A 26,182-nucleotide genomic window follows, 5' to 3' on the forward strand; every position below is an offset into this window, starting at 1 on the left:
ATATTACTCTTCCTACACACTTGACACTGAGAGACACTGTCCTTCAGTGTGACTCCTCTGAAGATGCCTGCCACAGCTGCGGGCGAAACGTCAAGAAAGAAACTACCAAGGCCACGGTCACACAGCCCGGATAGCCCACAAGAACCGATGCACTCTGATCGTGAAAGCCTTCCAGGATACCAAGGCAAAACCTCCCGTGCCGAAATGGCCCGGGTCAGCCGGACTCCACGATGTGGGACCCCCCCCCCCGCCTCATGCGCGCCTCAGGGGCAACGGAGCGCCGGCTGGGCCCGGGGGCCGCGCCTCCCGCAAGCGCGCCGGCAGCGAGGCCTTCCCAGGCGCCCCTCCTGGCGTCGGAGGCCGTCCCAAAGAAGCCGCCCCCCGCGGCCCCTCCGTCCCAGGGAAGGCCGGCCGCTCTCCCCGGCCCGGCCCCCGCTGGCTCCCCGCCGCCGCCGCCGCGCTCCGCTCCGCCCCCGTCTGACGTCCCGCTTGCAACCATGTCGGCGGCGGCGCGCAGACGTCAGGCTGCCGGGGTGAGAGGAGAAGCCCTCGCCTCCGCCGCCGCCTCAGCAGCCCCCGCTCGCGGAGATGAGGAGCCGGGCATGGCGGCGGCCCCGAGCCTCACCGTCTGCCTCAAGCTGCTGGCCGCGGCCTTCTACGGCTCCAGCTCCTTCCTCATCGTGGTGGTGAACAAGAGCGTCCTCACCAGCTACGGGTAGGCGGGCCCGGGGCGAAGTCCGGCGCCGGCAGGGGGGCCGCGGAGGGGGCAGAGGCGGCGCGCGCCGCTCAGGAGCTCGTGCGAGCCTTGCGCCGGGGGCTGCCGGGAGCCGCCGGGCGAGTGGCTCCTGCATCCGGGTCCTTCCGTGGAAGGGAGCGGGGAGAGCGCCCTCGCCACCCACCCACCCACCGACTCCGAAGAGGCGTCCGCCTTGGAGGCGCTTCCGAGGCCACTTGGAGGCGCTTGAGCCAGGCGTCCGCTTCCGAGGCCGAATGTCCACGCCGCCGCCCCGTACAGAACGTCCACGCTGCCGCCCTCGCTTTGCCCTGTGCCCATTCCCGGGCGCTGGCCCCCTGCAAACCGCTTTGTGGTGTTGCAGTGAAACAGGGGTTCGGGGGGTGGGGGGGGGGAGAGACCCAAGGTCGTTATCAAGAAAACCGTTTATTTGCAGCTGCTGACTCAGAGGCCCTAATGGGCAGAAATCTCTGAGTCCCAATTACACTGGGGAAGAGAGATTTATCCACATTCAAGTTGTGACGATACATCAACAAATTATACATATCTGATTGCATTACAGACAGAAAGGCGGCTCAGGACGGTTGCCGTTTCATCCAGTTTCTCCTGTCATTGTTTATCGTTCGCTCTGACACGCCATGACTCTTAGCCCAGTGACCCAGTGCACAGAGCAGGCTTGTAGCGAGGCAGAAATTCCTTCCCTGGCAGTCTGGAAGCCGATTATTACCGGGAGATCTCTGGGGTACTGTCACAGTGGTGTTGAGCCTTGCTGCAAACCTCTTTCTTGGGCAGTCGGTCGTCGTGGACGTGTTTGTGCTTCCCTGGGCAGACGCACGATGAGAAAGACCCGATGCCATCTTCCCGCTGCGCAGATACTGTTGGACGTGTGGGGAATGGGCACGCAGGGGCGGTGGCTGCCAGTGTTCAAGACATTTTGAATGGCTCCTGAGCGTGTTTACTTCCATTTTGGTCAGAGGAATGTGCCACTCTGGGAGAAATGGAGCTAGGTGTGCTGCCCTTGCCTGTCATCAACCATGTTTTGTTTTGTTTTTCTGTTAAAAACGGCAGGGTTGTGCTGGTTTTGCTTAATTTGGTTTTGTTTGTTTACAGGTTTCCTTCCTCGCTGTGCGTGGGACTGGGCCAGGTTAGTCGGAATCGTGATTAACAAGATTTCTAACAGGGCAGGGAGTGGAGGAAAACAAAACACAATCTCTCTTGTTCCTTTCGCAGATGTTGGCTACGGTGGTTGTCCTCTGGGTGGGAAAGGCGCTTAGGGTGGTGAAGTTTCCAGACTTTGACAGAAATATACCTCGAAAGGTAGGGTGTATGTTTTTCTCCCCCCTGCCTTATAAGCCCTCTGTGAATCGTCTCAAGGGAAGCACAGCCTCTCTTGTGCATTGTGTGTGTTTGAGCTGGGGGAAGGGAGCGTGCTCCAAATTGTTTCATTGTATTTATTCTTCAGGGAGAACACATACAATGTAGAACAGTTCCAAGGAACATGACGAGTGCTTTGCACAAACCAGAGCAAACCTCTTCAAGTTCTGCTTGGTAACATCAAAAGATTTGCATTTCATCTTCACAGATATTCCAGATGAGGAATTTGTTCATCTTTTCCAACAACTGGACAGGGTCTAGTGGCACATTAAAGACATCCAGGTTTATTGTTCATGAGTTTTCTTTGGCAATGCCCTGTTTAGTGAAATGCAAGGTAATTTGATAATACTATCATAGATCGTGATTGGTAAAGGCTTTGAAGCGTTTATTTTGTTGGAAATAGTAGCCAAAAAGTCAAAACAAGTTGTGATCCCGTGAGAAACTGCATGTGGCAGAGGAATAAAATATTAGAAAATGCCACCCTTGAAAATAGCTCTAGTGGGACACTCCTGATTCAGAGGCAACCTCAGCATCTTACTCACCCAACCCTTAGCCATGCCATCTACTACTATAGTAAAGTTGCCTTGACTGGTGAATCTTGGGGTGAAGTAAGTAGGAAGCTGCTCACCTATCCCAGAATTTGAATAGTACAATGCTAGAGGGTGTTATTTGGGTTCTGTGGCTGTATGCTTCCATGACCCTGGCCTGGATAGCCCAGCCTAGCCAGATCTTGGAAGCTAAGCAAGGGTCAGCCCCGGTTAGTACTTTGATGGGAGACCACCAAGGAAGTCCAGGGTCATTGTGCAGAGGTAGACAATGGGGGTTACCGCACTTTGTACTCCCAGTGATGAATTAAGAGTTTGAAAAAAAAACATCACTTTAAAAGGGTTTTTTGATTCCACGGCTAATAAATGGTTGGAAGACGTCTTCACAGCTAAAGGGGCCAAACAAAGTGTGAACAGTATTTTTTATCACGTTTTCAAACTCTTAATATATTGCCAGGAATACAAGTGCGGTAACCCCCAATGGCAAACCACCTCTGAACGTCTCTTGCCTTAAGGAGTTATCGTAAGTTGACTGCGACTTGACAGCAAAAATAATAATAATGCTTTCATGACCTTGAGAATCTGGAACCTCAGGAAATGTGACCTTTGTGTTGCAATATAAAACAAAACTATAAAACCTGATCCTCCTTGAAAAACCTCTGTTCTGTATGAAAAACCTTTTTTTAAAACAAAAAGTTCTGTATTTTTCGCTCCATAAAACGCACTTTTTTCCTCCTCAAAAGTGAAGGGAAATGTCTGTGTGTCTTATGGAGTGAATGCCGGCTGGGCGCGTGCGCGTTGGGACGGCGCGAGCCGGCGTTCCCTGCCCTGACGGCTAGCTGGGAGGCGGGTGGGGCTGCACAGAGCCAGCAGGGCGCGTGCGCGTCGGTGCGAGCCGGCATTCCCCGCCCCGACGGCCAGCTGGGAGGCGGGCGGGGCCGCAGAGAGCCGACTGGGCGCGTGCGCGTCGGCGCGAGACAGCGTTCCCTGCCCGACAACCAGCTGGGAGGCAGGCGGGGCGCACAGAGCTCCATAAGACAAGTTTTTAGAGGAGGAAAACAAGATTTTTTCTTGTTTTCCTCCTCTAAAAACTAGGTGCGTCTTATGGTCAGGTGCGTCCTATGGAGCGAAAAATATTGTAGTTATAAAGGGGCTTCTTTCTACTATGTAACACATAGGTGTGCTTTTCCAGGTACCTGTTAATTTCTGAAGCACAGAAATGTGTCTCTTTGGGACTTTAAAGAAAAAAATATTTTCTCTCATGTTCATGGTTTTCATGGACAGCAGGCAATAAAATGGAATAAAAACTCCCAAAACTCTCTTGGACTGCTCATTGGATCTTCTATAGATTGAGGTTACCATTCAAAGAGCTATATGGGAAAGGGTGCTCCAAGAATTATAAAATATGCCCTAACTGGATTTTGCTAGAATTCCTAATTTTTACGTTTTCATCTCTGCTGCATGCAAGATTTGGGGGGGGGGGGGAAATGAAGAATGCATGTATCCCCTAACACTACTGTGACTCTCCCATTTCAGGATACTGTTTGGTGCTTTGCTCCCCTTTGCAACACCCTGGTAGAGGGATGTCATGATTGACAGGGTTTGCAGGAAGCACTTTTCTTTTGATTTTAAATTTTTCACACACACCCTGCCACCAAGACATTCTAAGCTTCAAAGTGGTCAGTTTTAAAGCTTACAGCATCCTGGACCGTCAAACCTAAACTTGCTTTTCTGCTTAAAATAAAATGTATCACTTATAAATTAGATTGTAAAGTTGTGCTAATTGACATTTTTATGGAATTCAGAAGTATTCTTCCAGCAAAATTGCACATATATCTGATACTTAGAGTTGCAAACTGTTGCACTTTGTGCATTTTAATTTTTGCATTCTGAGAGGTATGAAAAAATTTAAAATGAGAAAATAAATTTTATTTATCGAAAAGAAAAAGTGTATGTTTGGACAGAAACAGTCTCATACAGTTATAATAGGACTACCAGCATAACTGGATATCAAGTTAAACATAGCATTAAAATCACAGAACTCTGTAATACTTTATCAGACATGTTATAGTATATTAATTATTGCCAAAATTATTCACTTTTAAACCATAAACGTATCCTTGAAAATATGTTGGATGTGACTATGGTATAATGATTAGGGACTGTAGTCTATACTATTGTGTAGAGCTTACTGTAAGTAGGAGCAAGCGTGGTATAGAGGTTAAGAGCAGTGATTTGGAGTGGTAGACTCTGAACTGGAGAACTGGATTTGATTCCCCACTCCTCCACATGAGCGGCAGACACTAATCTGGTGAACTGGATTTGTTTTCCCACTCCTACACATGAAGCCAGCTGGGTTACCTTGGGCTAGTCATAGTTTTCTCTGAACTCTCCCAGCCCTACCTGCCTCACAAGGTGTCTGTTACGGGGAAGGGAAGGTGATTGTAAGCTGGTTTGAGACTCCTTAAGGTAGAGAAAATCAGGGTATAAATACCAGCTCTCCTTTTTCATCTTCCTCTGTAATTTTTGCACCGCTTAATGTGTCATGTTAATACTTATGCTATGCTTCAGTTCTATCTTTTAGACTTCTGGTTGGTTCTGCAACCCTAATCCTATTGCACTGTATCGAATGTCCCATTTTGTTGATTGTTAATGACTCACTCTGTGTAATCCGCCTTGAGTCCCTGTGAGAAAGGCGGACTATAAATAAATGTAAATAAATAAATAGGAATTACTATTATCTAACGCTATAAGTTATACATAATTTTTAATGCTTAACATTCTGAGTAAAACCTTATTTTTAAACCATTTCACTCATTCTAAAGGGGAAAAAATCATAGGTTTTTTGTTTTGTGTTCTTCTAAATATCTGAATATCTGAATAACAGAAAAATGAGGGGGCGTCCTTTTGGGGAGGCCCTTTTCCTGAATTCTTTTTTTTCCTGGGCCTTCATATCTCTGTTCTTCCTCCCACCCTCCATCATTGCCTTTAGCATTGTATTGGGTCTGGAGAGTAAGGAGCATGCTCAGTGCTAGTTGGAATGTTAGGGTTGGGCAGGTTTGTCCCTTCATAAGTGTTCCGAAGTTCAATGTTTTATTATACAATTGCTTACAAGTTTACCTGGAACTAAAATATACTGAGTGTAAGGGATTTACTTCCAGTTAATTGTATATAGAATGACAGCCTTTTGGTGAATCCTCTACATGCTTTCCTAAGAAGGAACATATTGATCTCAGTGTGACTTTATCTCTGAGTAAGCATGCATATCTAGTTTATTTTAACCATCTTCATTTGTGGGTTTACCAGTTTCTGAGATCCAGTTGAAACGCAATTTTGAGCATATAGAAGAAACTAGTCTGTGTGGGGTTATAGGCGTAACATTTAATGGATTGCTGATTCCGATGTGTAGTAACTGATAACCTGATGCAAACCTTTAAGTGTTTTTTTTTACTTTATCATCAAATTTAAATATATAATCCATATCATAACATTAGGCCTACCCTGAAGACAGAATGTTTTAATGTGATTGAAGATCCTTTGTTTCCTCAAGTGGTATTGTTAAGATGAATGCATTCTTGAAAATCTGTGTGTTTGTCCATGTTCTGAGGCTGCAAAGCCACAATGGTTCTACATGTAAAGACTGTGCAGTACAAATAAAGCATTATAGTACATATCCTGGAAGAAAGTGTTCCAGTTGCAAAACTGTGTATATCATATGAATGGCTATATCTCTAGCTAAGGATATGATTGATTAAATGTTCTTTTATCCCTCTTATAATTTTCTAGACATTTCCACTACCTCTTCTCTATTTTGGGAACCAAATCACAGGACTGTTCAGCACAAAGAAACTAAAGTATGGCTAAATTTTTATCTATTAGTGAGATTGTAATTTTCTTTAAGGCTTCATTTAACGACAAAATATCTCTGGGGTGGATCTTATCTAGCACAAGGAGAGCTGTGGTACATAAAATGTAATTTTTCTGCATCCATCCTCCCGCCACAACCTGCTTTAACTACCCATACGTTGTGCACCTTGTAGACCCTTGGGAACAGCATAGGGGGGCTCTGCAGTAGGCAGAGCAATCTTTGAAAATCATCCTTCTTGCTCTGCAGCCAGAATTGTTTTTCACAAGCATCAAAGGATTAGGGTTCTCAGGCTTGGGAAATTCCTGGAGATTTGGGGGTGATTCCAGGAGAAGGTGGAGTTTGGGGAAGTGATGAAGCTCAGCAGGGATGTGACTCCATAGAGTACATCCTCTGAAGCTGCTGTTTCCTCGAGGAGAATTGACCTCTGTATTCTGGCGATCTCTTGTTATTCCAGGAGAACGACCGGGGCCCACTTGGAGGCAGGCAACCCTAGTTAGGTTCCTAATTAGGTTTGTGTATTTTGATTACTTCTAAGCTAGTGTCTGCAAATTTGGTAGAAATGTTTCTTGCAGAATAACCTTTCTTTTGGCTATTAATGTTCTCATTTTCGCTAAAGAAAAGTGCTTGATATAGGTAAAGGACTGGAAAAGTGGGTTCAGCTGGCATTCTTATGATCTCGTCTCTTGGTCTGGGGCAAAGATAAAACATTTTGAAAATGAGCAGAGCCCTGAAGATTGAGCGATTTTGTAATCATGGAAGCACTGAAGCAATTTACCAGTCACCAGTGATTCTGCAAAGGTTGCAGCTGCTAGGACCTTCTATCCATATCGTCGGTGTATCAGGATGTTAATACTGCTAGGCTGCAATTCTATGTGCTATGACTTGGGAATAAGACTTTGGGGCTTACTTTCAAGCAAACACGTACAGCATCAGGCTGTTAGTCTTGCTCATCCTTCTCCTGTGCCATAACTAAGCAAACAATCCAAGCAAAAGACAGTTATTATCCTACCAAGATGCTGGCAAACAAAAATAACAGCTTTATTTAGTGCAACGTATTATGGCTAGAACATCTCGGGTTCCTTGTTGCAGACCTATCATGAACGTGATGATAAAGGCACTGTTCTCTCATGTTTCTAGTAACATTTTCTATCTGTATCTTAGTGGCATCTTTGTCTCTGGGTGCTGCCAAAGAACAAAGAGGAAGTTGGAGAATTGCTAGGGGGAAAATTATTTTGACTGCAGATAAATGTCAAGAACTAGGAACTCAAGTAAAAAAAAGTGATAAATTATTATTAGGATATATTTTTGCTCTAAAGCTTTATTTACTATAAACCTAATGGCATGCCATTTATGAAGCCATTCTTAAAAATGGACCATATTTAAACTGAAAAGCTATGCTTTCTTCAAAAGACCTAACTATTTTGCTATTTAAAATAAATAAATTATATGCCGTCCTGAGGTTTGTGTACTAAAAGATGTGGGCAGGTAACAGCTTTAGCAATAAATGTGGAAAAGTGACTGGCAATGGCATCCGAAGAAGAGTTACTCCCTTCTGAGTCCATTGAAGTCTGTGTGCTTAGGAGGGTGTAACTCTGCTAAGGATGGGGTTGTAAATAGATTCTGATCATGGAGTCTTGTACATTGAGACCCTCACTTGCTCCGAGGGAATAACTAGAGAACAAGGCTGCTCATTCATACATCACTTTTTGAGCATAACATTTCCGGGAGTAACACTTTAAAACAGCTGGTACATTGTCAATCAGTAACGGTGAATTTTATGCGTGTGCTTCGCCTTGTCCACAACTATCTCCCCTTCTCGCTTTTCTCTTTCAGCCTGCCAATGTTTACAGTCCTGAGAAGGTTTTCCATTCTGTTTACAATGTTTGCTGAAGGAATTTTACTCAAGTGAGTTATGAAATGATGCCGTAGAACAATACTCATTGGATCAGATTGAAAGTGCAGCCTGTGCTAGCTCTCTTGCAGCTCTCTCTTGTTTTGTGAGAGGTCAGCTCAAGGATCAGGGCTTGGATTCCAGCAGAATATCTGCTGACAGAAAGCTCTCTATCAACCGAGCATGACTTTTTTGTTTGCTTCCCCCCTCCCTGGTGTAGCCCCAAATACTCCCTGAAATGCTGGGGTCGGGAACCCCTAAGAATAGTCTAATGGGAGGGAGTCTGCTGAAGGGGCTCCCAAGGAAGGCAGAATTGGTGAACATCACCTACCATCTTTGGATATCCTCCATCTCTAATGATGTGCTGAGTTTTGATCTCAGACTTAGAACAATTGGAGAACTCCTTCCCCCCCAAGAAGCAGGCAGCCCACTTCAAAGTTCAGCAAGATGAGAAAACTCCCCTCCAGAGGGTTTTGTTACATTGTCCTGAACTCTGAATTGGTGGTGCCTGCTTCAAAGTGCATCATGATATGGTTGTAGTGAATTTTGGAGCAGGCGGTCTGAGCACAGCAAGAAAAAGTTGGAGTATGTAGTTCATGTATTTCACTCTACAGTTCACTGCAGTGAGAGACCCTTCATTCCCTTCTCAATGCAATATCAAAGACCTTTCTTTCCCCGGCCCCCCCAAATTCGGGGGAGTAGAAGAATGAGTTTTTCATGGGAGGCCCTCCTCAATCCTAGTGACTGACCCAAGGTCACCCAGCAGGTTTCCATGGCAGTGTATGGGTTGAACCTGGGTCTCCTAGCTCCTAGCCTACCTCTCTTAACATTTACATTTTCTTATAGAGCGAGTATCGCATGATGGGTTGCTTGCAAGTTTTCTTCATAGCATCGTGTATCAGCTATATTGTGTTTGAGTCATTCATTCAAAACCTGGAGAGCCTTCGTGTCACCCTGCCTTCTCCTCAGCAATGCAAACAGCTGGAGGGGAAATATCTAAGAAATGCTTGTGTATTTCTCCTTCCCTTCAGCATCAGAATTCTTCTTGATTATTTTTATTTCATGGATTTTCAAGAGACCATATACTACTGAAACTCTTTATTTCCTCTCCCCCCCAGGAAGAAATTTTCTTGGGGAATTCAGATGACAGTATTCGCAATGATAATTGGTGCATTTGTAGCTGCAAGGTAAGATTCAGAGCTTTTAAAAATACAACTTGCATTTTGTTTGTTTTTATACTAACATATATTCTAAGGAGCTTATTACAATAGAGATTCTGACTAGTTAGTGCAAGGTGAATAGAAATTTGGTTGATGTTCTATGAGGATAAATTGAAAATATGTGACTTACTTAAGTAACTTCTAAGGTCAGTTAATACACTATTGGATACTGATTCACAAGTGTACAGATTTTATTGGTTTCTCTTCAGATTGTATGAATGTTTTGCCTCTTCCTGACAGACGATTCTGGAGAAGAGATGGAACATATCAGTAGGCTTTCAGATATTGTTTTTCTGGCCCTGGTTAGGTTTTAAGGGTCTACGGCTGCAGACCTTTCCTGAGAGTAACCCCCCCACACACTTCAGAGAGGAGAGAGCTGCAAACTGCTTAGGATTGCTCCCTGAGCCACCTGTTCTGCAGTTTGTGCATTCAGCTACCTTCACATTCCCTCTGGCTTTCTTCTAAGCTCTTGCAAGCATTAACATCAATGAACTAGTGCATTAAACTTGCAACACTTTAGGGCCCTAGGCTTAGGAGTACGTTAGAGGAATGCAAGTTTGCACCTTCGTAGCATTCCTGGTGGCACCACTCTAAGTTGGGCCCTAGTCATCATCCATTATGTTGCCCCTCTGCGTGGGGATTTTCTTTCTGTTCCTGCTCTGCCCTTTGTCATGTTTGGTGCTGTCACCTCTGGTAGAGATGATGGTATGCTGAAGGGAAATGAGAAGCCCCAGTCCCTGCGCTCAGTGCTGCACTCACAAATTACATAATTGATCATACATTAGATGTGTGTGGAGTTTCAAATGCAGGACATATTCCTCTATGCAGCACAACACAGCACCCTCTTTCAGAACCTGGGCTCCAGTCTGCTACAAGTGTGATCTTTGTACAAAGGCCAGTGTTGCATATAGATCCCTCTTATTTGATATTTCTTTGTGTAATGCATCTTCCATGACTTTAAAATCTTCTTTCCCCACTTAGTTCTGACCTGGCATTTGATCTAGAAGGTTACATTTTTATATTGATCAATGATGTCTTGACAGCTGCAAATGGGGCATATGTAAAACAGAAACTAGATTCAAAGGTAAGCTCCTTGTACTGTTTCATTGTGAAATAATCTTCCACTTGATGTTAATAATTTTTTTCATTAGAAAATGTATTGATTCCCCAGCATGGTTGATCCGTTCAGTGCCTTAATCAAAATTATATTTAATTGCCCAGAGAATTTTATTTATTTTATTTTTTATTTAAAACATTTTTATGCCTCCATATGCCACCCAATCTGGGTCCACTGGGCGGCAAACATCAAAACATCAAAAAATTAAAAGTACAGTTAAAAAGATAAAATTAAAAACACAGAAACACACCATACTACAAGGAGGGCCAAAAACTGTTATTGGGGGTATGCCAGATGAAACAAAAAGGTCTTTTTACCTTTTATTCAGTCACACTTCTTTCTCAGTGGGTAGCCGTGTTAGTCCGTCTGCAGTAGTAGAAAAGGGTAAGAGTCCAGTAGCACCTTTAAAGACTAACAAAAATATTTTCTGGTAGGGTATGAGCTTTCGTGAGCCACAGCTCACTTCTTCAGATATCTGAAGTTTCAACACTAGTGAGAAAAACTACAGGTGCAGCAGAAGTTAGAGTTTTACTTCTTACTTAGTATGACAGAAAGAAGTGCTAGAAAAGGGCAAGAGTCCTGTAGCACCTTAAAGACTAACAAAAATATTTTCTGGTAGGGTATGAGCTTTCGTGAGCCACAGCTATCTGAAGAAGTGAGCTGTGGCTCACGAAAGCTCATACCCTACCAGAAAATATTTTTGTTAGTCTTTAAGGTGCTACAGGACTCTTGCCCTTTTCTAGCACTTCTTTCTGTCATACTAAGTAAGAAGTAAAACTCTAACTTCTGCTGCACCTGTAGTTTTTCTCACTAGTGTTCGTCCAGCTCTCCGTGTATCTTCAAGGTCACTGCCCCCTCCCCCACTCTCCTCCCCTGGGTGGTGGTGGGAATCAGTGTGTGTGAGAGGACTTAAGCCCACTTTCCCCATCCTCCCTATCATTTGGGTAGATTTCTGCCACCGCTCAACCTTGCCTGCCCTTCCCTTCTTGTCAGCACTTGAAATCACTGCCCATATGTGTATGCTTAAGAAGCTACATACTCCCCATTCCCAAGCCAGCTAACTCTCTAGCCTGGTCAGGTGATTTGCTTTATGTGTGGATAAATAGGTGCTTGTATAAGAATTTTGGTCACAGTCTGAGATCTTGAAAAAACAGACCTTTATTCAGCTAACATTCGGGTATGTTTACTAGAAACACAGATGCACAAGGAAATGATGTTAGAAGAACAGGCTAGCTAAGTTCCACATATCACTGGTTTTACCTTGACATTGCTTTCAGAGGAATGAACACAAGAAAAGCTGGAGCTTTGAAATATATTCACTCAGTTTATCTCAATTTCCTGGTTATTTTCTTATGCACCCTGCTCAGAGTAGGCTAAACCTTTCAGTTCTTTGCGTCCCATCTGGGAGTAGTTCTCTTGAAATGGGGCCTGAGTCCCTCCCTATGTTTCCTGCCATTCACCTTTACCCAATCATAATAAGGTGCATGTCCGCCATGTCCTGGATCTTTATAGCCCTAACTCAGGATATCAAAAGCAATCCATCCTGCCTCTTCTCGGCAGGTGAGCAGATGGTTATTGGCTGGTCTACCCATTTATCTCCCTAAACGGTGAACGTCTCCTTGCTGCCAGTGATAAGAAGATTCTGTTGCCTGGTTCCTTTCTGTTGCCTGGTTCCTATGGGTGTGCTTTCTCTGAGGCCAGGGACGTTAACTGAGGCGTCCTGTGTTTCTCTAACACAGGGGTCCCCAACCTTTTTGAGCCTAATGGGCACCTTTGGAATTCTAACAAAGTGTGGTGGGCACAGCCACAAAACGGCTGCCTCATGAGGGGAAGCTAGCCACAGAATGGTAGCCGCAGTTTACCTTCACTCACACAGCGAAGATTCTTGTGCTGTGGTAGCAGCTGCTGCCCAAGCAGGGTTTTTAAAAAAATGCATAGCCAATGAGAATCCTTGCTGCGCAAAAGACCCACCTGGCCCTGCCCACTCTCTAAAAATACTTGGCAGGCTCCAGCAAAGGTATCAGCAGGTGCCTGAAAACATGGGTTTTGGTTTCATAACCTGGGTTAAGGAAAACCCTGGTTAGCCTTGATATTGATTCTCATAAATGCAAACCAACTAGTGGTTAAGAGGGAAGGGGGTCAGTTTCCTGCAGGGAGAAAGGCTGTAATGAAGGAACACGAGGCTGAAAGTTGCAGTGCCATCCTACGTAAAGGTAAAGGTCCCCTGTGCAAGAACCGGGTCATTCCTGACCCATGGGGTGATGTTTACTAGGCAGACTTGGTTTGCGGGGTGGTTTGCCAGTGCCTTCCCCAGTCATCTTCCCTTTACCCCCAGCAAGCTGGGTACTCATTTTACCGACCTCGGAAGGAGGGAAGGCTGAGTCAACCTTGAGCCGGCTACCTGAAACCAACTTCCGTCAGGATTGAACTCAGGTTGTGAGCAGAGCTTTTGACTTCAGTACTGCAGCTTAACACTCTGTGCCACGGGGCTGGTGCCATCCTAAGTAGAGTCACATTTTTCTAGGCCCTTGAGCTACAAGGGTGTAACTCTGTATAGTGTGGCACTGTTAGTTTACTTAACCACAGTTACAAGGGAGCCAGAGTTGCTTACACAGCAGCCCAGTTGCTGATGTTTTACATACAAAGTATGTATCTGTCTCCCTTTAATTGCTGTGTCAGTACAGGGGTAAACAGGGTGAGAATGACAGTGAAGTTCTTTGATAATCAAATTAATACAATTTTGTTTCATATTTTTTTCTTAAAGCAGGTACTAAGGTGTTAGCTATGGGCAAATCATAAAGATGGAGCCTTGTTTTTGTGTAGTTCTCTATGTAAGTTGGTCTTTATTTTTTCAGCCAAGATAAATACATAATGTTTTTTCTTCTCAGGAGTTAGGAAAATATGGCCTCCTTTATTACAATGCACTATTCATGATTCTTCCCACTTTGGCCATTGCCTATTTCACAGGAGATGCGCAAAAGGTAGGATTTTTTGAAAATCACAGAATGTAAGTTATAAATCAAAATAATATTGCCAAACTTGTATTGATTTGTATTTTTTAATGGAGTGTAGAATGCAATATTGTGACAGAAATGTCCATGACATCCATGACAATTATGTGCTGTAACTGAGCTCAGTGAAACCCCAAGAGTCTGGGGTCTCGACACATAGCCACAGTGTACATGGATACTGTTGCCCCTCTGCTAGCCATACCTGTTACAGGAGCAGTGCAGCTCCAGAGCCTAAGGCTACTGTTAATCCTTTCCCCATCCCAAAAGAACTGCTGAGACTCAGGAAGCACGGTTGGTAGTGTCCCACTGGTACTTTAGTAAACATATTATAAGTAGAAATATAACAGGAAGCGTTTTGTTGCTGGTTTTAAGAATACCGAGACAATGCTATGTCTGTCAAGTCACGGTATGCCTACAGTGGTGAAAGGCATACTGTGAAGCGAAGCTAGCATGCTAACGCTCTCGTAGCGGTAGTTGCAGAAATAAACTTTCTCCCCTTTTATAAAGAGGCATTAACTCTTAGCAGTTGCCTTTTATAGGAAGTAAGATCTGTAGTTGCTTGGGTGAAATGCTTTTGTTTCATGCAGGGTTACAGCATGGTGGTAGTTTTAAAATTTGTATTTTGGTGTTTGAGTAACTTTGATATAAATGAACAGTATATAGCAAATGCTTTTGTATACCACAGCTAAATGGTTGGTTATGAAACAAGGTCTGTATGACTGGCATTTTGCATTTGACAAGATTCACTTAAGAAAAGGGTATCTGAGGCCCTACATTTTGTGTGTGTGTGTGTGTGTGTGTGTGCTTGTTTAGAAATGAGTGCCCCAATCAAATGGATAGTAAAATACCAGCACTGTGCTAGACTGTGGTGTTTGTATTCACAGTGTGCGGGTGTACATCGTATGCTACCAATTTTTGAATAAACTTTCTTGTTTGTGCTCTGGCAAGCTCTTAGTAGTGAAGGTGAACAAAGTCCACTCTGTTGAAGATCCAGGAAGTTCAATATTCACTGGGCTAGGAAATCATTGGCTTTGTTGTATGAACTTATTTTTAAGGCTACATCTCTCTCTTTTTTACATACGTCATCTTCTGTTTTAATCTGTAATGGTGGTGTGAAGGTAGTGTGAAGTATGAGCTCTGGAGAGGTTATGTAGAGACTTTGTGCTAACACATAGACACGTGGGTTCCTTTAACATACCAGATTCAACAAGAGACCATGTGCTGGCAAAATTCATACCCCAAATGTTTCAGCATTGGTAAAGTGCTTCTGTAATGGACAGAGAGCTGTTTATACCAATGAAACATCAGCTATTCACATAAATTTCTGTTTCCTCAACATAGTTATTATTCCTCAACATAGTTATTTAAGATATGTGATTTTCAATGTCTGTTTTTTCTTTCTTCCAGATGACAAAACTTAAGATGCATGTACTAAAATTGTATAGTGTGCAGCACTTTACTTCATTTTTTCTCTTTCTCTTTGTCATATGGAATATATTGACAAATTAGCTTGTAGAAAACTAGCAGCCCGTTCCTTACCTTTTGATGTCTGGGGACAGTGTGGCTGAGGCGCCGCTATGGCGCCTCCAAACCTGTTTCCCGGCCACTGAAAGGCTTTAATTTTTAAATTCGCTGGCTTTTAAAATTTTTAATGGGGCTTTTTGCCCCATTGAGAACAGTGATGCTGCGCATGCAAAAAAGCAGTCGCAGCAATACCGTGCTCCCCGCCGGCATGCTGGGCTGAAAGGGGACAGGAAGCTGCCTACTGGCATCTCTGCCCCCCGGCACGCCCTGGGAATGTCCCCTGGGACGCTGGCGTGGACCTTTGTGCCAGTGGGATGCCAGCGGAAGGCCCAGCCAGTGTTCCTGGGTGGCAATGCTGCGGCAGCACCAGGAGACCAGCGTCCGGCCCATCTTGAGTGGTTCAAGTAGTGCCGACGCTGGCACAGTCCCTTCCTGACCTCCAAGGACAAAAGTCCTCTTTTGGGGTAAAAGCAACCAAAGACCTAACTTCAGTAGCTTGCGCATGTCAGAATACAAGAAATGTTTTAAATAGCACATAACATTTTTCTTGGGATGAATTTTTTTTTCATACTTAAGCTTCCAGGTTAGTCATGGGAAGTATTAAAAGACAGAACGCTGTGCTGAAATTTCCCTTTTCTGTTTAAAGATACTAGGTTTATGTGTTTTTAGGCAATGGAATACAAAGGCTGGGCAGACACTCTCTTTCTTATACAGTTTACACTCTCATGCATAATGGGGTAAGGATACTTTGTCTTTCCTTGCTTTTCTTCTAGGAAATACTTATCCGAAATCCCATGAAGTGTACATTTTTTTGTGAAAATGTATGGTTGCATTTTATCATGAAGCAGAGGAGGCTAGATCTGTCAGCAGAAAAGAATTTCTGTGTGAATTCATACTGAGCTATACTAGTAAGAAAAAGGGGTGATGCAACATTGTGCTATGCAAAGGGTGGGCTGACTTCAGTCTTGCATGCTCTACTTCTAACAGAGTTCCTATGGTCCGCTAGCGTGTATTTGGCTTACAGAAGTGTATCTATCTGTTTCATAAGTGTGGGCTGAGCTGGATATCTAAATCCACAGATTGGGCTCACACAGACAGGAAGGAGAAGAATATCCAAGGAGGGGAGAGATAGACATATAAGAGGTGAAGGGGGAAAGGGGGATGAGAAAAGATTGGGCTGAGAGAGGGGTGAACATTAATAGAGAAGGCCTATGCCCCTTCCCCGTAAATTCCTTGCGGGTCCCTACCTGTAGTCACCTAACAATTAAAGGCACAACGCATCTGTGCTAAGTTGTCCTGGGTATGAACTCTTGCTTTGCTGGTTTAGGTCTACTAGCGGAGAATTTTTTTTTTTTTTTTGCAATAATCCTAAAAAGTAACAGATATCAGATGGTGTGCTAGAAACTGGCCAGTGATCTTAAATACTTCTTCACTTGACTTTTTCTTCTTTATAGGTTTATTCTGATGTATTCGACAGTACTTTGCACTCAGTATAATTCTGCCCTTACAACTACTATAGTTGGCTGTATTAAGGTATGCTTTTCAAATCACTAAATGTAACAGTTAATTATTTCTTTTTAAACCTTCACAATGTAACGTGGGATATTAACAGGGCATGATTCACCTTTTGCGTTTTTGTGAGCATCATTTGTGTTGTAATGCATTGTACAGCTCCCGTTTACTTCATTATAGAGAAGAAATACAGAGCAGGGTAAGGGATTGCTTAGAAAATGTGGCCTGTTGCTTTGAATCTAGAAGATTGAATCCTGAGTTGAAACCTTTGTGTATGCAGAAAAAACTGTGTGCACATATTCACATATGCACATGCATTTTTGTGTTCGTGGGAAAAGTGAAATTTTGAGAGTAGAAGAAAGGATAGTTTGAGTACTTGGCTAACAAAATCTCTGTGGTTTCATAATATTCTTAGAAACTTGCTGGTTTCTCCTTCTTCTTCAGGACAGGGTTAATGCATGTATGTGGCGCCTTTCTGAGAGCCAGAGTGGCATAGTGATTAGTGGTGGACCAGGATCCGGGAGATCCAGGTCTGAATCCTCACTGCGCTGTAGAAGCTCACTAATGACTTTGGGCTAGTCACTCTCGCTCAGCCTAAGCTACCTTACAGGGTTGTTGTGAGGATAAAACAGTGCAGGGGAGGCAAGCAGGGTATTAACATTTAAATATGTCCTATGGATTAGAACAAAAACTGGCAACCTATTTAACACCATTCCTACCCCTCCCCCCAACCAAATAGCTTTTAAATCCTTATTATAAAATGGGTTTGTCCTATTTTTCTTTACAGAATATATTAATAACCTACATTGGAATGTTCTTTGGAGGCGATTATATTTTCACATGGATGAACTTTATAGGTTTAAATATCAGGTAAGTGGAATAAAATTGTTTCCTTCTTCTACCCACGTACAAAATAAGCAAGCTCACTGGAGTGGGTGGCTTGTCATATTAAAATTCTAAGTCTGATTTTTAGTTATGCTTCATAATGTATTCTTATATGAAAGTCAAATAAATTTTTTGTAATCCTTTTTTAAAAAAATTTTTTAAGTCACTGGAAAAATGCAAGTCATATTTAGATAGCGTTGTAGCACAGAACAGTTTTACTCCTCCAAGATGAAGTATGATGAGCTGGAAGACAGTTTTAGATGGGATGCCTTCCAGGCTAGAGATCAAGCAACCTTCCATTTGATATTTAAGTGACACTGTCTTGCAGTCTGAAAGGTAGGGTGCGATCTGCATGAAGACATTTTTGATTTCCTGTAGTCAAACAATCCGCAGTATTTGGCTGGTTAATTGACTTGTGCCCCGATTCTAGTTTGATGCTGCCACATGGGCACCTTTTTTTCTTTTGCTAGCTCCGTTCAGGTATAAATGTAAAAACAGTTTAATGTAACTAAATGTAATTAATTGAACATGAGCCACTATGCCAGGGGTGGGGAACCTTTTTTCCACCAAGGGCCATTTGGATATTTATAACATCATTCGCGGGCCATACAAAATTATCAACTTACAAATTTGCCGACCAATACGTTTCTCCATGGCCCGGGTGGGAAAGGGTTAACACAGCTAATGACTCTTCTGCAAGGGGGGGGGAAGGTTCCTTTTCTCAGCAAAACAAACTCGCATCTGCCTTGAATAGAGGCTATTCCTGTCCGCGGGAGGGTGCGGATCACCAGTCTTAGATCCTTCTGAGCTAGAGATCTGCCAGGACCCACGAAGGGCCAGACTAAATGATTTCGTGGACCTTAAACGGCCCCCGGGCCTGACGTTCCCCACCCCTGCACTATGCTGTCTATGGTTAAGTATGCTGTGTCAAACCAGGACCTGAAGTTGGTTCATCAACTATAATTACTCTTAGCTACAGTCTGTGTAATAACATGTATGTGGTTTCCTGGCTTAATCCTGACTTCTTTGCTGCCCAACACTCTGTGCCCACCTTGGCTAGAGACGCCTGGGAAGAAAGCTTAAAATCAAAAGTGAAGAAATACAGGAAAGGCAAATGCCATAGCTGAGGCTTCTTTTATGATGGCAACCCTTTAATTTTCTCTTTCCCTGTAACAAAGTACTGTATCAGTGTAAAGCAGTTAAACTATTTACAAGTACATTCCTGATGTTTTGCATCTGTCGGAATGCTGGTTGGTTATTTAGTGTGATTTACAGAGAATTGACAGCTGAAATTATGGCTACTCTTCATCCAAAACTTATGTTTTTGCAGTATTGCTGGAAGCCTGGTGTATTCTTACATCACTTTTACAGAAGAGCAGATGAACAAGCAATCTGAAGCTAGCATCAAGATGGACATTAAAGGGAAAAGCTCTGTATGACAAAGGGGTTACTGAACAAAAGTAACTCTTGCTCTTCAGCAGTGATTGCTGACAAATCATTAGACTGTATAGTGTGTGAATGGAGTAGTATGGGTACTTTGCATTTGCACAATCTAAAGATTGCTGCCTTAAAAAAAACAAAAAATAAGTATTTATAAGTGACACCTACGACATATACAGGTTTCCGGATAACTCTAAACTTGTAAACAGCATTTTTTTTTTTGTAAACAAATGTTTATCACATCAGAGGTCACACCAGCTGTGCAAACCAACTTTTAGTGATACAGTATTAATAATCTTGAGTGTCCTGAGAACACCCTTCAGAGAATTTGTCCTAAACATTTCAGAACCAAATGGGGCTCTGAGCAGGCTTTCTTTTTCATCTGCCAAAAAGGTGGAGCCTAACTGCATTTCCTTGTAAACCAATCCCTTTTTAATTTCAGTGACATGCAATTTATGGTAAGGTCAACCTTCGCCTACTGCAATAAATTGTTAACATGGGGCTCACCTATTTCCAACGGAAAGTAGCGGTCCCTTTGCACACCGTTTAAAAATTTGTGCACCATTATCTTCAATGGTATTTAAGTGTACCTTTATCATTTCAGAGAGGCTGCCCTGTAGAGGTTCCATACAAGGAGCCTTCTAAGCCTAGGTCCATTCTTCAGAACAGAGGTCTGAGTAACATTCTCGTGGAGGAATGAGAAATGCAAACTATAGTTTTAAGGTAATCAAATATTTGCCCCGCTACTAGGCTTCCACTTGATCAGTATTGCACATTTTCTGTGTCAGAAAGATGTGTAGCCCTAGAGGTTCCTTTTTCTGCTTAAACAGATAAACTTGCTGCCTCCATAGGAGAACAGTGTTTATTACAGGCACCTTTCCTGAAATTTCATTTTTTTGAAAAAGCTCATCATTGAAATGCACTCAGCTGTCTTTTACTTGTAAATTCTGTGTAAAGAAAAAAAAATTGCCAAATTACTGGAAACTTAACAGCTCCCTGTTCAGTGTTTGTCCCTTTCAGATACCCTGCCCCTCACAGCTACACTCTTAAGAACACAGGTGGCCAGAGCAATCGTTTCATGAAACTACTGTGCCATTCCTCTGAGAAGTAAAGAGAGAGCCTGGTTTACAGGGAAAAGGTTCCACTCCTCCTGACCCATCTGCCTGAGCCAGTATCTGCAGCTGTGTATCCCCTGATAATGTTGACCTGTAAGACAGATGAGCTTCCAGCCAGTGGAAAAAGAGTGTACCCTCCAATTAAAAAGCAGGTCTTTTCATTGACAAAAGTACTCACATAAGCTTGTGTTGTTGACTTGTACAGGTTGAGTATGCCTTACCCAAAAATCCAATATCCAAAATGATCCAAAATCCAAAACTTTTTGAGCGCCCACAAAGGGTCATAAAATGGCACGTGTGCAGGCTGGTCGCACCAACAGCAGGTTCCCCATGATGCCCCAGATGCACAAAATTAAAAATATTGTATAAAATTACCTTCAGGCTATGTGTATAAAGTGTATATAAAACATAAATAAATTAATGTGTTTAGGGTCCCATCCCTAAGATATCTCATTATGGCTGAGGATCCCTTAACTAGACATCCAAAAACTGGTATGACCTGAAAACTGGACATCTAAGACAAAAGCCGTTGTTTATGAGGCAGACGACTCTGGAAGAAACATTTTTAAAAGCCATCCAGCAGAATGCCTCCTCATCCCTAGAGGACCCATCTCCTGGTCCCTCAATTGCTTCTGATGTCTTTTCTCACCTAAAATAAAATAGTGTACACTGCATCGTAGGTGGTGGCCAAAAGCCTGCATCTGTTTGTTTGTTTGTTGTTGCTCTTGTTTAGCAGCTCATACAAGTATTCTGGTGAGATAGTTACACCTTTGCTTTCTGAGGGGTCAGTGTACACAAAATTATTAAAAATATTGTTTAAAATTACATTCAGGCTATGTGTATAAAGTATATATAAAACATAAATGAATTTTGTGTTTAGACTTGGGTCCTATCACCAAGATATCTTATGTATATGCAAATATTCTAGAATAACAATACAGAAAGATCTGAAATATGGAACACTTCTGGTCCCAAGCATTCTGGATGAGGGATACTCAACCTGTATATGCAAATATTCCCAAATCTGAAACACTTCTGGTCCCAAGCATTTTGGATAAGGAATATTCAACCTGTCATAAGAACAGCCATGCTTGATCAGACCAAGGTCCATCAAGTCCAGCAGTCTGTTCACACTGTGGCCAACCAGGTGCCTTTAGGAAGCCCACAAACAAGACAACTGCAGCAGCATTCTCCTGCCTGTGTTCTACAGCGCCTAATATATTAGGCATGCTCCTCTGATGCTGGAGAGTATAGATACTAGCCTATGAAGGCAGCATTTTTGTTAAGAAGGCCTGTACTGCTTGGGAATGGTTTTCCATTCCAGCACATTTCATTTGAGGTAGGGAAAGTAAGCTACCCGTAAGACCTGAGTCAGTTTAACCTTGCAGTGTGCCTCCCAGCTGTGGAGACTGGCATCTGTGGTGATCTGAATTCTAGGAAGCATTTAACAAAGAATTCCTGTCAAAATTATGTTCAATAATTTGAGGCAGCAAGGAGCAAATTGTATCATTTGGGAGAAGTTTTGTTGTAGAACAGTAAAAGGAACCATTGAAAGGTCACTGGCTGGAATATGGCTGAGGAATCCGATAGGCCATCATTAGTAGTATTCTGGAAGAAGAATTTTCATGTTCATAATACTTTGACAAGATGTAGATCCTGGACTCTCTGGACATGGGGATGGGGTAAGGCATCATGATTACCATGAGTTTGATAGACTGTCTTGGGGCATAGAGCAGCTTGAAATTTGTTCTCTGGCTGTAAACAAAGCAGTAGTAGTATCACTGCTTTGGAAAATGCAAGAAGTTAACTTCTTCACTGATTACTTCCTCCACCAGGAGTAATGAGAGGCCCATGTTGCGCTGTATCTTGGATTTCATGCCATGTGTATGGTTTAGTTACATGTTAAATTCTTGGCCATTCCTTCCCAGACAATTGTGGGTGGCAGGGGAAAGAACCCTACTTGCACTGCAATATTTGTATTCAAAACAGTTGGTGGTATTGGCAGCGCCTGCAACTTGGGGAAAGCTTCCTTCAGTACTTAGCAGAGCACCTTAGATAGCATTTGCTGTAGTGGGATAGATGGACCAGAGCACTAACCACTCTCAGTATAAACTAAAAAAGTCTAGGACACAGGAGCACAAAACAGAAAACTTGCCTCTGTAATTTTGTGAATCTTGGCAGTAGGCTGTGAGCATCTAATATTCTTCAATGTACATTAAATCTTCACAATGCACTGTAAACTTACCTACAGTTTTTTCCATTCTGGTTTTCAGACAGTGTTCTTTTTAAATCTACCTGTAGTAAAGTTTGCACTATGAAATCTGGAGTTACCCAGTTGGAAAGTTTAATCTAGTGGGTGCATTAACAGATATTTTAAAAATGTTCTTCTCAAACACTATGTAATGTGACCTGATACTTCAAGCAAATTTAATCTTTGCACCAGCTAATCAGTTATTACAATATTTATCTTCTAGGATAGCATTTAAAAGAGCCTTCATCTCTGGGAATACTAGTCATCTATGTAATATGACAACAAATATACATCTCTGTGATATGTGGAAATAGGGCTACCTGAAGAGGAAAAACTTCCTACTTTAAAAGTTACCGATTAAAATATTTTTCGTTAAGCTATTGTATCTCTAACAATGAGTTCTAAAACTTCTGCTCTCTCAGAAGCTGACTTGGCCTTCTGCTCCTGGAATTAGTCAATCACAATAAGTTGTACTAAAATTAGGATCTGGGTGCAAGGCTGCAAACCTAAACAGACAGTGCACAAAATTTGCATTGAAATAAATGGGCAGAAAGGCAGCATATAAATTCTGTAAATACCGAGGCTTGCTTTCACCCGAATGTATTTAGGGCTACAGCGTTCATGATTAGCTGCAGGTGCAAGCACCTTTCACAGACCAATCGATGGCAATGCACCAGCCATCCTATTTCACTACTGCCGTTAATTTTAGCAGGAGTTTTCATAGCTTCCTCTTGAGTATATGTAGTTCAATTTTTGAGGCTTGTTCCTTGTCCATAACCAAGGTAGGTGTTAACTCAAGCTGCACTATGTTTAAGACTTTGCTTCCGCTACAACTGATTTGGTCACTTGAAATCTGACTGAGGGAGCTGCAAGAATATTGGCAACAAGGAATCTGATTTTCTTATATAAAATGTGTTTCATCCCCTTTTTAAAATTACTTTTCTTTTTTTACTCCCCCCCCCCCGACAGGTACGAACGTTTTAGTAACACACAGGTAGTGCCTATTAAAAGTAAGACTCAAGCTGCCAGGTGTGAGATTATGTACCACACTGCTATTTATCTTTCAGTCACTAGTGCACCTCTCTTACCCTGTACTGCTACAGTCCTGCCAAGAGCACAAGTTCACAAGTGATTGTTTATGCAAGTGACATTTGTGTAGATATGTATGTTTGCATGGTCTGTTCACAAACATGAACTGAAAGTCTGGTACACTAACTTCAAATTTTTTTGGTAAATCTGCTGTACTGAGACAGTTGCTCTCAGGGTATTTTTATGTTTTTTTTAATCTGCTGGATAGATGTACTGTCGTGTAAAATAGTTCTGCATTCTGTAAATATACACCTTTTTAGTGCCAAGTTCCAGAAGGCATTGCATACACTGGAAAGGTGAACAAATTACTGTTTTATTTTCTATGCTATGAATTGCCCTCTAAATATTTTCCCATATAGAATTTATTTACAAAAACAAGCATTCTAGCTGTAAAGATCAGTTTTTTCTAAAAAATAAATGAATAATGTATGTCTTGTAGCTTTATATATAAATTGTAAGTCAGATGACACCAAAAGGAATTTTATGTGCATATGTATTTTTGTATTTGCTTTAAATAAATTTTGAAAGAATTTCTCAGTATCTTAAAAAAAAACCCACTTTTGTATCGTGGGGGGTGGATCACACAGAACATTTTAGCTAATAAGAACATAACATAAGAAAGGCCCTACTGGATCAGACCAAGGCCCATCAAGTCCAGCAGTCACAGTGGCCAACCAGGTGCCTCTAGGAAGCCACAAACAAGATGACTGCAGCAGCACCATCCTGCCTGTGTTCCACAACACCTAATATAATAGGCATGCTCCTCTGATACTAGAGAGAATAGGCATGCAGTATGACTAGTATCCATTTTAACTAATAGCCATGAATACTCCTTTCCTCCATGAATAGGTAGGTAGGTAGAAATTTTGCCAGTTCTTCCCTCCTACTGCAGACCTGTGAGTCCCCTTCAAGCTGTTTGGGGGAGGGGGCTCCCAAAGAAGCAACATTTCAGATATCATTTTGGGCTGCGGCAGAAATGGGGAGAAGAGAAACTCTCTTCTGTTAAAGTTGTGCTAAAGTCTCTCCCCCTCACCTCTGCGGGAGTATATCGTATACCTTGCAGTTGTGGACAAGTTTACATTGGGACCACAAAACGCAGCATACAAACAAGGATAAAAGAACATGAAAGATACTGCAGACTTGGCCAACCTGAGAAATCGGCAGTTGCTGAACATGGACTGACACAAACAGGACACAGGGTCTTATTCCAAGACACTGAAAGACTGGACAATTCTACCAACTATTTTGTCAGATTGCACAGAGAAGCCATTGAAATTCATAAACATCAGCACAACTTTAACTTTAAGAATGAATAAGGCTTGGCTTCCTGTCCTGAAAACCTCTAGACTAACAAAGACTACAGTCCACAATAGCCGTGCGGATTAGCTTTGGATTTCACCCATTAACAGATCACTTCAGGATACAATGGTTCCATATTAACATACCACACCCTCATTGGCACATTATCTTGATACAGGACAATGATTAGCACATTACCTTTGATACTTTTTGCAGGACAATGATTCAGCTCAAACCCAACCCCTTTCTGACTATATATTACTTTTCCTACACACTTGACACTGAGAGACACTGTCCTTCAGTGTTACTCCTCTGAAGATGCCTGCCACAGCTGCTGGCGAAATGTCAGGAAAGAAAATACCAAGACCACGGTCACACAGCCCGGATAACCTACAAGAACCAATATTGATGTATATTGGATAGTGAGAGTCTGCCTCAAATGGTGTCCTCCCTTATTTAGGGGCGGGATAAGGCGCCAGCCCATCCTCAGGGTGGAAGGGACCATCACACTAAATGCCAGTGTTCCTTTCTCCTGACGGGTAGGCATTTGAGCATGGGGTGTCTAAAAGCAGTTACTCCCAGGTTGGGTGGGAATGGCTGACCTGTTTTGTTTGAACACTTGATAGCAGCTGTCTGTCAAGGCTGCAATTAGCTGATGCAGGATATTTAAGTACCAGCATATAGAAAACCCTCAGGTCTCGGAGATTCTACCAACTGAGGTATTGGCGACAAGGAATTGCAATGGCTGGCTACTACTCTACCACTAAAATCCTTGCAACAAAATGAATTGACTTGGGTGGATGAGAATGGTACATTGCCTGAGCTGTTTGCTCAGTGCTAGACTGGACCCCTTTTACTAGGTAAGCAAAAAGAACTGGAGATAAATTACTTAATGAAACTTCTCTCAAGGAGAAAATAGAGTTGTACCTGAAAGCAACATGCACCACTCCTTCAATTGGAGTGAAGATTAATGCAAGGGGAGCAGAAGTGAAAACTCAAGTCAAGAAATTGAAATTATATTGTAGTAATGTAGGTTCTGTTCCAAGGGCATTTTGTCGCTAGGGAGAAGAAGAAGAGTTGGTTTTTATATGCCGACTTTCTCTACCACTTAAGGGAGACTCAAACCAATTTACAATGTTCCCTTTCTCTCCCCACAACAGACACCCTGTGAGGTAGGTGGGGCTGAAAGAGAGTAACGTGCCCAAGGTCACCCAGCTGGCTTCATGTGTAGGAGTGGGGAAACAAATCCAGTTCACCAGATTAACCTCCGCCGCTTAGGTGGCGGAGTGGGGAAACCAACCTGGTTCA

At 42.7% G+C, this 26,182-nt stretch overlaps 1 protein-coding gene across 2 annotated transcripts; it reads left to right on the forward strand.

The window, feature by feature from the left end:
- Positions 1 to 497: 497 nt before the first annotated feature.
- Positions 498 to 19,232, forward strand: SLC35D1 (solute carrier family 35 member D1). Of its 2 annotated transcripts, XM_056844593.1 has the most exons (12): positions 498 to 715; positions 1,844 to 1,877; positions 1,964 to 2,050; positions 6,439 to 6,506; positions 8,354 to 8,425; positions 9,530 to 9,598; positions 10,613 to 10,715; positions 13,637 to 13,729; positions 15,953 to 16,020; positions 16,738 to 16,816; positions 17,583 to 17,665; positions 19,011 to 19,232. In XM_056844593.1, exons 1-12 carry the CDS (start codon positions 498 to 500, stop codon positions 19,117 to 19,119), a joined length of 1,083 nt encoding a protein of 360 aa, XP_056700571.1. In that variant the 3' UTR covers positions 19,120 to 19,232. The 2 variants fall into 2 exon arrangements, with proteins under 2 accessions (XP_056700571.1, XP_056700572.1); XM_056844594.1 differs by lacking the exon at positions 1,844 to 1,877 and having other exon boundaries at positions 599 to 715.
- The last annotated feature ends 6,950 nt before the right edge of the window (positions 19,233 to 26,182 follow it).

Source organism: Euleptes europaea, chromosome 2 (genome assembly GCF_029931775.1).
Source record: "Euleptes europaea isolate rEulEur1 chromosome 2, rEulEur1.hap1, whole genome shotgun sequence".
NCBI lineage: Eukaryota > Metazoa > Chordata > Lepidosauria > Squamata > Sphaerodactylidae > Euleptes > Euleptes europaea.

Coding starts and splice junctions, on each gene's coding strand:
- SLC35D1 (XM_056844593.1), top strand. CDS start 498: ATGTCGGCGGCGGCGCGCAGACGTCAGGCTGCCGGGGTGAGAGGAGAA. Junction 2,051..6,438: donor ACAGAAATATACCTCGAAAG/GTAGGGTGTATG, acceptor ATAATTTTCTAG/ACATTTCCACTACCTCTTCT. Junction 16,817..17,582: donor CTATAGTTGGCTGTATTAAG/GTATGCTTTTCA, acceptor TTTTCTTTACAG/AATATATTAATAACCTACAT.